This window comes from Poromitra crassiceps, assembly GCF_964638095.1.
Source record: "Poromitra crassiceps genome assembly, chromosome: 14".
NCBI lineage: Eukaryota > Metazoa > Chordata > Actinopteri > Beryciformes > Melamphaidae > Poromitra > Poromitra crassiceps.
The window spans coordinates 17,674,857-17,689,231 of record NC_139633.1 but is presented as its reverse complement, the minus strand read 5'-3'; the positions used below and the strand labels follow the sequence as shown (position 1 = coordinate 17,689,231).

The 14,375-nt window shown below is 44.0% G+C and overlaps 1 protein-coding gene across 5 annotated transcripts in view; it reads right to left on the bottom strand.

Annotated features, from left to right (window-relative positions):
- Positions 1–2,858: 2,858 nt before the first annotated feature.
- sox6 (SRY-box transcription factor 6) overlaps positions 2,859–14,375 on the bottom strand; it is a gene marked incomplete at its 5' end in the record, with an annotated part of 121,393 nt that continues 109,876 nt past the window's right edge. For 3 of the 5 annotated variants that reach the window (XM_083651252.1, XM_083651250.1, XM_083651251.1), the window contains 3 exons: positions 2,859–3,721; positions 4,583–4,799; positions 6,173–6,346. In XM_083651252.1, the coding sequence (XP_083507378.1) occupies positions 3,406–3,721; positions 4,583–4,799; positions 6,173–6,346 (707 nt within the window). In that variant the 3' untranslated portion in view covers positions 2,859–3,405. Of the gene's footprint in view, positions 3,722–4,582; positions 4,800–6,172; positions 6,410–14,375 lie in introns of all 5 variants that reach the window. The other 2 variants (XM_083651249.1, XM_083651248.1) reach the window with 1 other exon arrangement.

Genomic DNA, 14,375 nt, shown 5'->3' with positions numbered 1-14,375 from the left:
TATCAAAATCAAAACATAAGCAATTGAGGAGCTTCTCTCTTTCTCAGGCCCAGAAAAATAATAATAAATCAGCATCTACATGAGGTACAGTGACTTGTCAGGTTTTTAAAAATATGAATCCACATAGACAAATTAAAAAAAAAAAAAGTAAAAGAAAATAGAACAGCCAAATACATAACTTATACTTCACTAAGTACTCATGAACAAAAATATAATTCTATTTCCTATGTTATATTTACAATAACATCTAAATGAGATGGTGAATTCATTGGAAAAAAAAACTTTGTTGTAGCTCCAATTCATCAAACATGTTTTAATTCTATTTCTCTGATTGTCCATTTGTTGTTTATTGACAATTTTTAGAGCCAGCAGTGGCTAATAAATACAATAAAATGTTGATACACACTCTACAGTTTCAAATACAATATACAATGCACTTCTGAAGTCCGATGTTTCACGGCTAACCAGTTACTATGCAAGCCTGCTGTTGAAATTTCTGCTCACTCTCTTGTGCTGAGTATTTCCGCTAGGCAGCCCTGAAGCTTAAACAACGTGTTCATTCATCACATGTGTCTTTGCATAAATAAACAAAATAAGTAGACAGAAAAATGACTCAAATCTGGTAACTGTGAGTGCAAACCCACGAGTCCAACTGGGGAATTTTGTTCGTTCAGGGTTTTTTTTCCTCATACAACAGCTTCACATTAGTCAGAATTGATAAAAATACAATTTATATCCAGTGCTTATAACACTATGAAACATTGTCTCCTCATGAGATATGAGTTCTTTGTCAATTTTTTTCTCCATTTTTTCCTTTCTTTCTTTTTATAAGCACAGTCAAGTTTCAGTTCCATTAAGAGTCCTTTTGAACTACCAGCCCATTGAATCGGTGTGGCATGGTCGTGAAAATATTTACAATCACATACAAATCAATCTATCAGATCCACCAACAAACAGGAGTAACAGCTTCAAAATACCAGACAGGCTGACCCGGAGGGAAATCTGCTAGAGTTTGTTTGTGGGAGAGCATCCTTAAAACATGTGTTGTACCTCAAAATGAGAACAATGTAGGGAAAAAAATAAAATAGGAAATGTTAATGAGGTGCTTAAAAACTTAGAAGACTTAATATAAATGCTTCCAAAAGTAGAATCGATGCAAGCCAGCTCTGAATGGGTCTTAGAAAATAAGAGTACAGAAAATAAGAGTACTATAGAGAGCCATCTGTACCAATTAGAGCTGGGAGAGAAATGCAGTGACCAGCAGTGGGAAAAGTCAGCGAGCAGCCGTTCAGATCAGATCCTTCACTAACTCGACCCCTCTTTCTGAAACGGACAGGTTCAAGGGCACGGGAGGAGACGTGCTGGACTCATGCATTAATAATGCTGTATTTCAGATGATACCCACTCGTCAGTCATTTTAATAATCCCCCACAGCTTGATGTACTTGTTCCATCTGCTCGCCAGTGCCTGGTGATGGGGCCGGGCGGGAGCCCTGTTGAGGCCTTACTTCCAGCACTTTGATGGAGAGCACAATGAGGGACACACACCCCGTTTTTATTGTCTCGCATCCCTCCCTAGTGTTTTCTCCCTCTCTGGGCCAGATGGCGCCCCCTGGGTGCTGAGGGGGTCAGGGCAGGGCAGACCTTCTGCCCTGTAAAGAGCATCTGATTCTCCACATCAAGGCCTTGACCGCTAAGAGGAGCTTTTTAGCTCCTCCTCCTCTTTAGTCTCCAGAGTCCAGAATGTCACTGATATTAGGCTTGGAGAATTTGTGGCCCTTGTTTGTGAGTAATTGCACATTGTCATATTTTAAATGTAAGAGATAAGTGCTTTCTGAAAACTGTCTTCACACTATTATAAATAACAAAACAAGGCTTAACTGTAGGGACAAAACATGATGGAGTAAGAGTTTACTGTACTTAAGTGCAGTAATTCAAGATCAGTATTTTGGAGGGAAAAAGTGTCCGTTGTCATGTGTACATGACAAACATGTTTTATGGATTCCATGAGATTATTAAAAAAAACTGTCACTCCACTTAAGACTGCTGCAGTAATCAAACCATTGCATCAACCTGATGACCATGCTCTCTGCTTTAAGACTTCTTAGTGTCAATTTAAGATTTTGAGAGGGGGGGGGGTATAAGACCTAAGACTTTAAATTTGCCATCCAACTGGGGCTAAAGCATTTTAACAGAATGTACTGTAGCTACACATTGTACAACATCAATTTGAGATTGTAATGCCCCCAAAGCTGCCTTTTGCTGCTGTTCCAATCCCACAGATTGGAGGCCTTTGGCCCTTTAGCATTCCGGCCTGTTACAATCACTCTGATGAAGACCTTGGTGAGTGGGAGCTGGAAATGCTACAGTGCTCTGTGTGGACTGGGCTGTAGAACTGGGAATGATGCTACAGTGCTCTGTGTGGACTGGGCTGCTAGATTGAGGAAACGAAAGGGCTGCTGGGGTCATAGATGATCACTGCATTTGGGCTCCCCGGAGAACAGCTAGCATCACAAGCTACCACCCCAAAGACGTCACATCTCTTCCTGCAGAGCATGCTGCCTCCAAGTTCCTGAGTTTCATTTCTTTATTCTGTTAGGATAAATTAAAGAAAGACTGGATAGTGAAGCTGCATTAAGAGATCAAGAGATTGTCTAAGACTCATGTAGCCTCTCCCAAAAGACTTTAAAGTGTAAGATTTAGAGAAAACTTGAAATGTTTGGCACTTCTGCACAATATTGTGCAGTTTGTATAATAATCATCATCATAATAACAATCGGAGTGTGTGATTTTCCCTCTGTAAAATGATGGAATCACTCCTGTGAATTTTGAGATATTTTGTTCTGGTAATATTTTAATTCAGGTTATAAACATTCACAAGCTGTTGGCTGGCACAGCATACCTGAGTGAGAATATTATTCCCATCTTGAGCAGTTATGAAATATATCAAAATCATCTAACTGAAGAGAAAAAGGTAAATGACTACAAGAATTAATAGATTCATATCAAATATTCAATTTCAAGTTCCGTCTTTTGTTATAGGCAATAAACTAATTGTGTAAAATGTCCATGATCACAATGCAAAAATAAAACGGTGAGATAAAAAAAATCAAAATCAAAATTACCACAACCAAACTGCTTCACACACTTTAAGAAACACTTAAGACCAAATAGCTGTTGATTCTGATGAAAGCCACATCTGCGTGCTGGCTCCCAAATGATATTGTTAAGATCCCCCGCCCCACACACACACACACAAACTTTTTGAAACCTTTTTTTTTCTTTTGTGGTGTATTTTTTTTTTTTCCTTGCCGTGACTTCTTTCCCTCCTTCAGATCAGACCCGCCAACCAGGCTTCCTCCTGTATGTGTTGTGTACGCACGTGCCTCTGTTGATTCTCCGGGCCTCAGTTGGCGCTGACGGGCTCTTGTGTGTCACTCTCACTGCTATAGTCTGATTTGGGCTCCTCCACAAAGTCCTCGTACATGTCCATCTCCTCCTCGCCGTTGAGCGGCTCGCTGCTGTTCTTGTTGTTGTTGTTGGCCACGGGGGTGGGCTCTAGCTTCATGTTGAAAGTGCTCTGGATGACGGGGATGGCGGGCTCAGGACTCGCCGAGGCACTTGAGCACTCTGAAGTCATCTGAGGTGAGGGGGTCGCCATGGTTATGGCCCCAGGATAGACCACGCCGCCGCTGGTGCTGATGGGGATCTGCGGCTGCTGCCTGAATATGGGACCGACCAACACAGAGAGAGAGAGAGAGACAGAGATTGTGAATCGTGATCATGATCATTCACATTTTCTCTCTGAACATCAAATATGACAAAAGAATGACACCATTTTGAACATGGAAAAATGCAAAACCCAGGGTAATCCCAGAGATTATTTTATTTCAGACACCTAAACTGAGAGTGTAGGATTAAGAGTTCCCCATAGTCTGCTCTAAGCCAGTGGCTCTGTGAAAATGATTTGGGGAAAGGTAGGTTCTCCTGATAGCTCCTGCTTTGAGTTGCCCAGAAGCAGTACCCAGTTTATTGGCGACATAAAGGCAATAAGTGGTTAGTGCTGCTTTTGTCTGGTGTTGCGCTGGATGATTGATACTCCAGCCACTGTCTCTTAGGAACACCTGGAGAAGGTTTCTCCTCGCTGACCACACACAGTAAATTAAGGAGTTAAGGTCCAGTCTGCTGCCCTCCAGGCTTTTCTGTAAGTCTATACTTATCCTGGCTGTAATAATATCTGCATTTCATACTCCACTTGCAGGCTGCCATTGTCTTGAATTAATAAATCACAGCTGTTAAAATGCATTTGATCTTCATTGGAGGTGGAAATGTAGGCTATTTGATTTTGGGCTCTTGTTATTGTGTTTAAAAATATATATTTAAGACTCAACAGTGAAGTTTGGAGAATGCCTTTACTAAAAGAAAAAATATAAGTTATTTTTGTATTACTTACATTCTTTGCTAAGGCTACAACGACAAGCCAATACAGCTGCAGTCCCCAATTTGCTGGTAAGTTGCAAGCTTATGTCTGTGTGTAATGGGTGTGTCTGCCCTAGTTGTGGCTTTTCTGACTGCGCTCCTACCCCACAGTGAAGAACTGCCTCATTTCTTGTCTTCGTGAACGCATCATCTGCTTGTACTCGCCAATGCGGAGCTTCTTCCCGTCGATAATGCAGGTCCTCTTAGGCCGGGGCTTGTACTTGTAATTAGGGTACTTCTCTAGGTGGATCTTACTGAGACGGGCCTGCTCCTCATAGAATGGCTGCTTCTCCTGGTTAGACATGGACTTCCACCGAGATCCTGCACAACACAGTAGATGCTCAGAGTCAGATTCGGATTGAACACAGACACTGAAAAAACGGTTTCGAGAAGGTGTGTAGTCAATAACATTGTAGAAAAATCTAACATTGATCAAATTGATAGCTCTACTTGCATTGTACTCTAGACACATTATCTAAGGTGAGAGACATGTACCAATGTCAACACTAAGGAAAATAAGCTAGTATACATGTAGTAAATAGCGCTAGCTGTCTAGCGTGTCCTACTAGGTACTGGGTGACGGCACTTTTAATAGCTCTGATGTATGGGCTCTGGATGCTGACGGGACGAGACCCATTTAGCCTCTGTCATTTTTCATGATAAACACTTACGCTAGTGACCTGCTGTAAATCCATCTGTACGCTCAGGTGGACTGAACCACAGTCAGCCAATCAGATAACACGTCAATAGTCTTCTGTACCACCCCCCCAACCCATGGAGCTGAGTACACATGTTCACAAACGCTAAGATGCTAAGTGTACCAGGTTGTCATTATCAAAGAGCAAAAGTCATAATTATGTAAATAAGCACACACAATTAATTTGTGCAAGGATCCCATTTGGTAAATCTATGAGCCATTAGGAAAATTTAAGAATTATTATTATATATATATATTTTAAGGGAACCACTGAATGGAAGATCTTTGCTCAGCACCCCTGTGAACAACAAAGTGCTTCTCAGAGTCATGTCATTCGCCTTTAGAGGGTATCATGAATGAACTTCTGTTTCTTCTTGCTGTGAACATAGATCTATCAACACTGCACGTTAATCACTTTTGTCAACAGCCAATAACAGCCCAGTGCTTGTGTCCAGCTGATAGGTGACTAGAGGCAGAGATGGAAGGGGCTCCATGGAAAAATATTTCTCAACTGTTGCCAAAAAACGTATTCTTAAGGAATGGAAGTCCCCCTCTTCACCCTCTTTCCAATTGTGGTTGACAGACATGATCTCTGTTATAAGCATGGAGAGACTTAGGTTCCTGAGAACCAACTCACTTAGAAAATGTCTAACTATATGGGACCCGTTTTTAGTCTACCTCGATGAGGTTAGGGGCGACGGGTGACTCGCCCAGCTGGTTTCCTATAGACCCCTTGCAGGAAAGCCCAAGTACATCGCTTACAAGCACATACATGTAAGCACCTTGCTTGGCTGGTAGCACAACTGTAATATTGAATGTTGATTATGTTCATATGTTTTTTTTCTTTTTTCTTTTCTTGTGTTTGAGCCTGTTTGTTTTGTTTGTGTTCTATAAAAAATTGAAAATAAATTATATATATAAAAAAAAAAAAAACGTTAGATGCAGACAGCACAAACTACTATCAGGAGCGAGTGCTATTTGAAATAGAAGGTCTTACCCAGGATTTTGCTGATATTGGAGTTGTGCATGTCAGGGAAGGCCTGAAGGATCTTACGCCGCTCATCCTTGGCCCACACCATGAATGCGTTCATGGGCCGTTTAATGTGGGGCTCGTTGTTGTTCCTTCCTCGGGCTTCCCTGTAGACTCGTGCCTCAGTAGTGCTGGCGCCTCCTGTTGGCCAACAATAATACGGTTGTAGTTTATCTGCTGCAGAGCCACTGAGTTCTTTGCGCCCTGCAAGTGCCAGAGCAGGAACAAGGAGAAAGAGCGAGGCAAGACATTAATCAAATGCCACAAATCATGTCCAGTCTCCCTCATCTCATCTGCCATCATTACTATACTATGACTGGGCCTGGCCTCAGATCAGTGCTAAGCCACATATCCTCCTGCAGTACTGTAGAAGGCTTTCTACTGAGTGGAACAAACTGCTTTGACAGGCCCATGTTTTACATGCTGACAAAGTGGATACTATGTAAATCTAAGGTGGAGCAGTCCAAAACACTTCAACACCAAAAGAAGAGGACCTTGGACTTCAATGCCAGTTAAATAAACTTCTCTGCAAGTCTTCACACTTCTCTCCTCAGCCACATAGATTTCAATTTGACATTCATAGTTTCTATAAAACATGCAAGAATGCCAACATAAATAACAAATATGGGACTTGAGGCAGTCTTTAAGAGAAGAAAATCAAGGAGGGAAGTGTGAACTCTGCCAAATCTTATTAAAACACTCTACCACAGAAGATTTTAACACATATTCACAAATCAATTCAGGAATACCCCTCCTCTATTTTACACGTGCACGCACGCACACACACACACGCACACGCACACACACACACACGCACACACACACACACACACACACACACACACACACAAACAAACAAACAAGTGAGATGAGAGTGTGCCGAAGTGCTGCTTCTCAATCAGGCCATTCACACAATCAGCATGAGAGAGTTTCTCTCTCCATTAAACTGTACATCAGACTGATAATGACTTCTGTTTGCATTTGCTTCCTTTTATATGTAAGATGTGAAAGAATTCAATAAAAGCAGTATGAATATTTAAACAAACAAAAACATGTTGATAAACAAGGCTTGGAAAAATAAGACAAAAAAAAAGCTTTCCATATGCTACGATACATCTTTAATGATCTCAAATCTGGAAAAGAAAGCTTGGGATGACTCATGCATATTTCATCATCCACATGTGAAGCCTTCTCATTAGGCCGGGCTTGGCACACGTTACCTGGGGTTTGATTTCTCTGATTATTTCAGTTGATAAACAAAATCAAATTGTTAATGAGTAACGGCGGGCTGTGTTGCAGCCAGATGAATCCATGAGTCGTCACAGACCCCCTCATTCTGCTCTATATGGTGAAGAAACTTCTGCACTATCTCCCAAACCTGAGGAATTTCATTGTCTCCCATTTGGAAAGTGTGTATTCTCTGGGAAACCACGAGAGGAGACAAGCAGTGAATATGCCATATTCATGGTGTCTCACACACACACACACACACACACACACACACACACACACACACACACACGTTGTAGGGGACACAACCACCTCCAAGACTAATAAGAGAGATGGAGGCCTTGTGTAAGATGGTGGTGGTTGAGGCTCAGGAGAAGTCTGTTGGGGGTCCAGCTGTTTCTCGCAGTACAAAGGGCTTCAAATCGATTGACAGCAGCTCATGTTGAACAGTCATACCGACACATTGAGGATCCACAGAGGCGTCCATGCCTTCATCTGGGAGGCCAGTGCAAATGGTCTTTTCACATGGTCACACTGCATCAGCTCCATCTCCTCATGCATACAGTTGTTCTGGCCAATGGAAGTCATGGAGTCAGTCGTACAGTATAGCAGCATCTGCTGGTCAGCCTGCTCTCTTCTCAAAGCCCCTCTTCTGTCTCCACCATGCTGTTCATGTGATCATCCTCTTCCAGAGGCCTGGGGAGTCGGCCTCATCTGCAATGCCCCACGTTGCAAAGTCTCACCGCACGGCTATACGCAAAGCTTCTAAACTGTTAGAAACGCACATACAAATGGCCTCCACACGCTCTCTTTCTCTCAAAGCTCCAGAGGTCCATCGTGTCCCTTTATGGTCCCTTCTCAAACTCGCACTCTTGTTTCTTGTCCTGTTCTGCCAACTGTCTCCAGTTCTGTCTGCAAGCAAAAGGCTGCTGGCGCTTGCCTCCAGGAACGCCATAGGCCCCCTGTAAGCCCCATCACGAATTCAGAAATAATACACTACCTTTTGCTGCCACCGAGCCCCCCACACAGTACGTTAATTTCATTTAGCATGCACTCACTGTACAGGATGAATTGATTTCACTTTGTTTGGTTTTGACAACCATGTTTATTGTGCAATGAAATGTGGCGTGGCGGCCCGGGCTGACAGTATCCATCAACGCGGGGGCAATCTGCTGACTGCCGGGGCCAGATGAAGGTATTCATTAGCTCAGGAGCGCCGCGCTCACTCAGACACGACAGCCAGTGTCTGTGCCCCGGGATCGCTCGGGCCTAATTTACGACGCCTCCCGCGCCATTACTCTATCACTGACACTGATTCAGCAATTTATATACTGGTGTGCATGCATACGGGCAGAGGTGAGCGTCTTATACAGGGAGGAGGCGGGGTGGGCGGGACAAAACAACCGCCTGCCATCAGCAAGTGCCACATCCATAGTTAGCCAGGAAACCAGCCACTTGACTTCGCTCACTGGAGGGAAGCCAGGGGGAGGCATGCATCTTTGCTCCACGCGATGGCACATGGAGAAGTGCCTTCTCCTTCTTGTTTATATGCTCCAGCAAGCCATAGAAAGGAACAGAAGGTAGTGTTACATCATCTTAACATCGTGGCACTGAGGTGTGCACAGTGGTGTTGGCCCTGTATAAAACGGAGAGGTGCAGGTCGCAAGCTAGCTGACTCAGAGCGAGGGCCGCCGTTCGCCCGCACGAAACCCTCTTTGACCTTTGACCTGGAACGATCCTCACGTCTGTACTATAATCTCTCTGCAGGCAGGAATTTAGACAGTGATGATCCATATATGGGAGCGTGTTAACGGTCCCACGGGCGGATACGCATGCGTTCCCCCATCCAGCCCTTACTATTTATCGTCCTCTGGGGCGATAAGGCGTTTACAATATATCTGCCTTAATCAAAGACATCCTGTGCATCAGCAGCAGCAGCCAGGCTCAGCAAATCCCCCCCAGAAACAACAACAACATGCAATTTACTGCAACATTGTTTCTGTCTTTTCACTCAAACACACATGACACCAGCTCTGACATGTTGCAAATGAGCATTAACATTTGTTTCCCTTTCCCTTCAGGAGGAGCGGGGGCCGTTTAGGAATCAGTTAGTTAGGTGTGTGATTGTGTAAATAAACACAGATGTTTAGCAGTGACAGGGCCAGGCCCCCTGGGCTGGAGCTGGGGAGGAGGGGAGGGGGGGGCGGCAGAGGGAGTGCTGCTTAATAGAATTTATTGTGATTCATGAGACCCGCAGCTCAAGTGTGACAGAGCGATATGAGAATCCCCTTTTAATTTGTCTCTCCTGGAAACACTGCAGATGAGCGCCATGAATTACACTGAGAATGCGTGTGTGTGTGTGTGTGTGTGTGTGTGTGCGCACACGGGTGAGGGGGAGGGCAGCGAGAGAGGACAGAACGCTTACGCGAATGAAGAGAAAGCAGAAAGATTGCGAGAGAAATCAAGAACGTGGTGAGGCCCGACACAGCCTCGATCGCACCTGTGAGTTGCAGGCTCAGACTCGAACGTGTACCAAGCCAGAGGGTAGCGCTGCCCCAGCTATCCCTTTCTCTCCCTCCCTCCCTCCCTCCCTCCTTACTCATCTTTGTTCTGCGGGCAGACACATAATGTCACCCAGGAATCCGCTCAAGAGGACGAGCTTCAGTGAGCGAGCAACAATCACGCAGAACCTGCCAAGCCCTCCCCGTCGGGATCAAATCTAACACCTCTGACTGAAGGCATTTATCTAACACCTCTGACTGAAGGCATTTAACTGCCGACAATAGAGCCTCTCCCTCAGAGCGGGATCAGGCGAGATGAATGTGTATGGACAGATAGGACACCGCGCTCAGTGGCCCCTATTCAAGCCTCAGCTCATAGCCTGCTAATTAAACCATTACAAATTACAACTGCTATAAGCCCTATTTTAACACGTCAATCCCTTTTCTCTCACTCCCAGTTTGGGTAATTTCAGTTCTATTGTGTGTGCGTGCGTGTGCGTGTGTGTGTGTGTGCGTGTGTGTGTGTGTGTGTGTGTGTGTGTGTGTGTGTGCATGGGAACAAACGCCTGGCATGTTTCAGCATGCTGGCTATAGCTTATACTTTTGTCTGCTCTCTCTCCTCTCGCATGCCATTAGCCTTAAAGTGGAGTTTGATACATTCCTCAAATTTTTATTTGCCAACTTCAAAATGGAACGTGTTTATTGATCATGTTGATCTATTCAACTATTGTTTTTGTGACTTGTTATTCATCATGCCTCAAAGCACCTAATCTAAGCTTTTAAAATATTTTATTTTTTGATTATTATTATTTTTTTGGTAAAGAGCCTCTTCTGGGAAAAGTCCTTGGCAATAAAAGCCAGGGCTTAATTCCCATGGCCTCAGTGTGGAAGGAAAACAACAACACAAACGTCTCCAAACAATCGACTCGTATAACTTCATAACAGCTCAGAGCGACCATATGTACGCCACATCAACGATCTGTGAAACAACAATACAATATTATTGCTCTTTCCAATTCATTCCACAAGGACTTTATTAGGCGTGACTTTTGGCTGAAGCATCATCTTCTCTCACTCTCTGGTTGATGTTATCACAGTGAAGCATCATCTTCTCTCACTCTCTGGTTGATGTTATCACAGTGAAGCATCATCTTCTCTCACTCTCTGGTTGATGTTATCACAGTGAAGCATCATCTTCTCTCACTCTCTGGTTGATATGATCACAGTGAAGCATCATCTTCTCTCACTCTGGTTGATATTCACAGTGAAGCATCATCTTGTCTCACTCTCTGGTTGATGTTATCACAGTGAAGCATCATCTTCTCTCACTCTCTGGTTGATATGATCACAGTGAAGCATCATCTTCTCTCACTCTCTGGTTGATATTCACAGTGAAGCATCATCTTCTCTCACTCTCTGGTTGATGTTATCACAGTGAAGCATCATCTTCTCTCACTCTCTGATTGATGTTATCACAGTGAAGCATCATCTTCTCTCACTCTCTGGTTGATGTTATCACAGTGAAGCATCATCTTCTCTCACTCTCTGGTTGATATGATCACAGTGAAGCATCATCTTCTCTCACTCTCTGGTTGATATTCACAGTGAAGCATCATCTTCTCTCACTCTCTGGTTGATGTTATCACAGTGAAGCATCATCTTCTCTCACTCTCTGGTTGATGTTATCACAGTGAAGCATCATCTTCTCTCACTCTCTGGTTGATGTTATCACAGTGAAGCATCATCTTCTCTCACTCTCTGGTTGATGTTATCACAGTGAAGCATCATCTTCTCTCACTCTCTGGTCGATGTTATCACAGTGAAGCAGCATCTTCTCTCACTCTCTGGTTGATGTTATCACAGTGAAGCATCATCTTCTCTCACTCTCTGGTTGATATGATCACAGTGAAGCATCATCTTCTCTCACTCTCTGGTTGATATTCACAGTGAAGCATCATCTTCTCTCACTCTCTGGTTGATGTTATCACAGTGAAGCATCATCTTCTCTCACTCTCTGGTTGATATGATCACAGTGAAGCATCATCTTCTCTCACTCTCTGGTTGATATTCACAGTGAAGCATCATCTTCTCTCACTCTCTGGTTGATGTTATCACAGTGAAGCATCATCTTCTCTCACTCTCTGATTGATGTTATCACAGTGAAGCATCATCTTCTCTCACTCTCTGGTTGATGTTATCAGAGTGAAGCATCATCTTCTCTCACTCTCTGGTTGATGTTATCAGAGTGAAGCATCATCTTCTCTCACTCTCTGGTCGATGTTATCACAGTGAAGCATCATCTTCTCTCACTCTCTGGTTGATGTTATCACACTGAAGCATCATCTTCTCTCACTCTCTGGTTGATGTTATCACAGTGAAGCATCATCTTCTCTCACTCTCTGGTTGATGTTATCACAGTGAAGCATCATCTTCTCTCACTCTCTGGTCGATGTTATCACAGTGAAGCATCATCTTCTCTCACTCTCTGGTTGATGTTATCACAGTGAAGCATCATCTTCTCTCACTCTCTGGTTGATGTTATCACAGTGAAGCATCATCTTCTCTCACTCTCTGGTTGATGTTATCACAGTGAAGCATCATCTTCTCTCACTCTCTGGTTGATATGATCACAGTGAAGCATCATCTTCTCTCACTCTCTGGTTGATGTTATCACAGTGAAGCATCATCTTCTCTCACTCTCTGGTTGATATTATCACAGTGTGTGTTTAGATTAATTCTGTTTCCTGCCTCCGTGCATCTCTCTCAAGGCCCTCTTTGTCCTCTGTGGCCCCTCAGTGTTGGGGGCGGTTTAGACAAACACAACCTCAGCACCACACCAACTCCACGCTGCCATGTGTGAATGAACAAAGAAGCCACGCTGAGGCCTTTTTGTGGTATTTGTTAATGTTTTTTCATCAGAGCATAAAAAGACCTAATGAATTTGCGGCGGATTCGTGCGTGTGGCTCGTGGCTTTTGCAAAAATGAAGGAAATTCTATCTATTTCCATTCCTGCGCCGCTATTTTCCAATCGCCATCGTTAGGACTTTGGCAGATGTTAATTTGGTTGCTCGCATGCTTTGCAAATATTAGTCTAAGCAACCTAAAGCTTTCTGTGAACTGCAGCGATGACAGAGGCTGTGCTGTACACAGGGTCGGGTCAATGCGACCGCTCTGTTCTGTAGGGAGAGCTGCTCCACACCAAGGGGCTTTCACACTCTGTCTACGGGCTGTGAGCTACACCCAGTACTTTTCCTCTGCCGGAAACACCAAAGTAAACGCAGGGCATTCTGTGCTACTGACGAATACTGTGTGGAACTACAGAGGAGATTTTAAAATCCACTTGCTTTCTGCTCTACGGCCGCATAAAATAATGAAAAGTGCGACTAACTATACGGATAATAATTGAAACGGCAGTTAAAAGAGAGCACAAATAAACCCCACTTACACAGACATCCTACTCTATATCAAGGAGGAAGGCATCAAAACAACGAGCTCAAAAGCCAACCATGTTCTCAGAAGTGTAAACACTCTTTGTGGTTCACATCATAAAACCCTGCTTCACATCAGTCACCCGTGTGTGTTTTCCTGTTGGTGAGCTTGAAGGAGACAGACAGATATATTTGAAAGAAATAGTAACTGCTGCGTGTTTGAGTTATGTGTCGGGGCCCTGGCTCCCAGCCATTCTCTGCCTTCCCTCCTGGGAAGAGGACCTCTCCTCTCCGCTAACCTCTGCCTCTGCTCCTAATCCATAGCCTACTGGGAACACTGACGTGAGGCGTCTGGCGCTAGCCGTTCCCTCGGGCCTGTGCAGGACTTAAAAGGACACAACTGGACTGGTGCGCGCCCTGCTTTCTGCCCTGGCTCCACAGTAGCCACAGAAGGAAGGTTCCCACTGGATCGGCTGGGGACTGGAAGCACGTGTAGCGGGGTGGGACGGTGGCTCACATGGGAAACATGTCCATGAAACCACTAACTGCACCTCTGAATCTCATCTTCCACATTGGGTGTGATGTGAACGCAGACAGGATAAAAGAAGAATTGCAATTTGCTTTGGAGTTAGTAAACAAATATTTTTTTTTTCTCTTTTTCCGGGAGGTAAACCAATTAAATACAATTTATAAAAAAAAAAAATCTATGTGAACCAATTATTCAGGAAGATTTCAGGCTAAAAAAACGTGTGGGAAATGTTTGTAGCGTGCTGTCTGAAGACGGGGAGGGCTTACATTGTCCTGAGAAATAGCTCTCCTTCTGCCTTGAGAGTCTTACAGCCATCAAAGATGAGTCCCATCCATTTCGCTCTTTGCTCTGGCTCTGAAGTGCCATGGAAACTGCCACAAATATTGATGCCGGACAAACATTGGTGCAGCCGGGTGCTCCTTGCTGCTGTGCAAGGAGTCATGGCCACAAAGGGGAGATGACGTTTTGTCACACCGGTGCT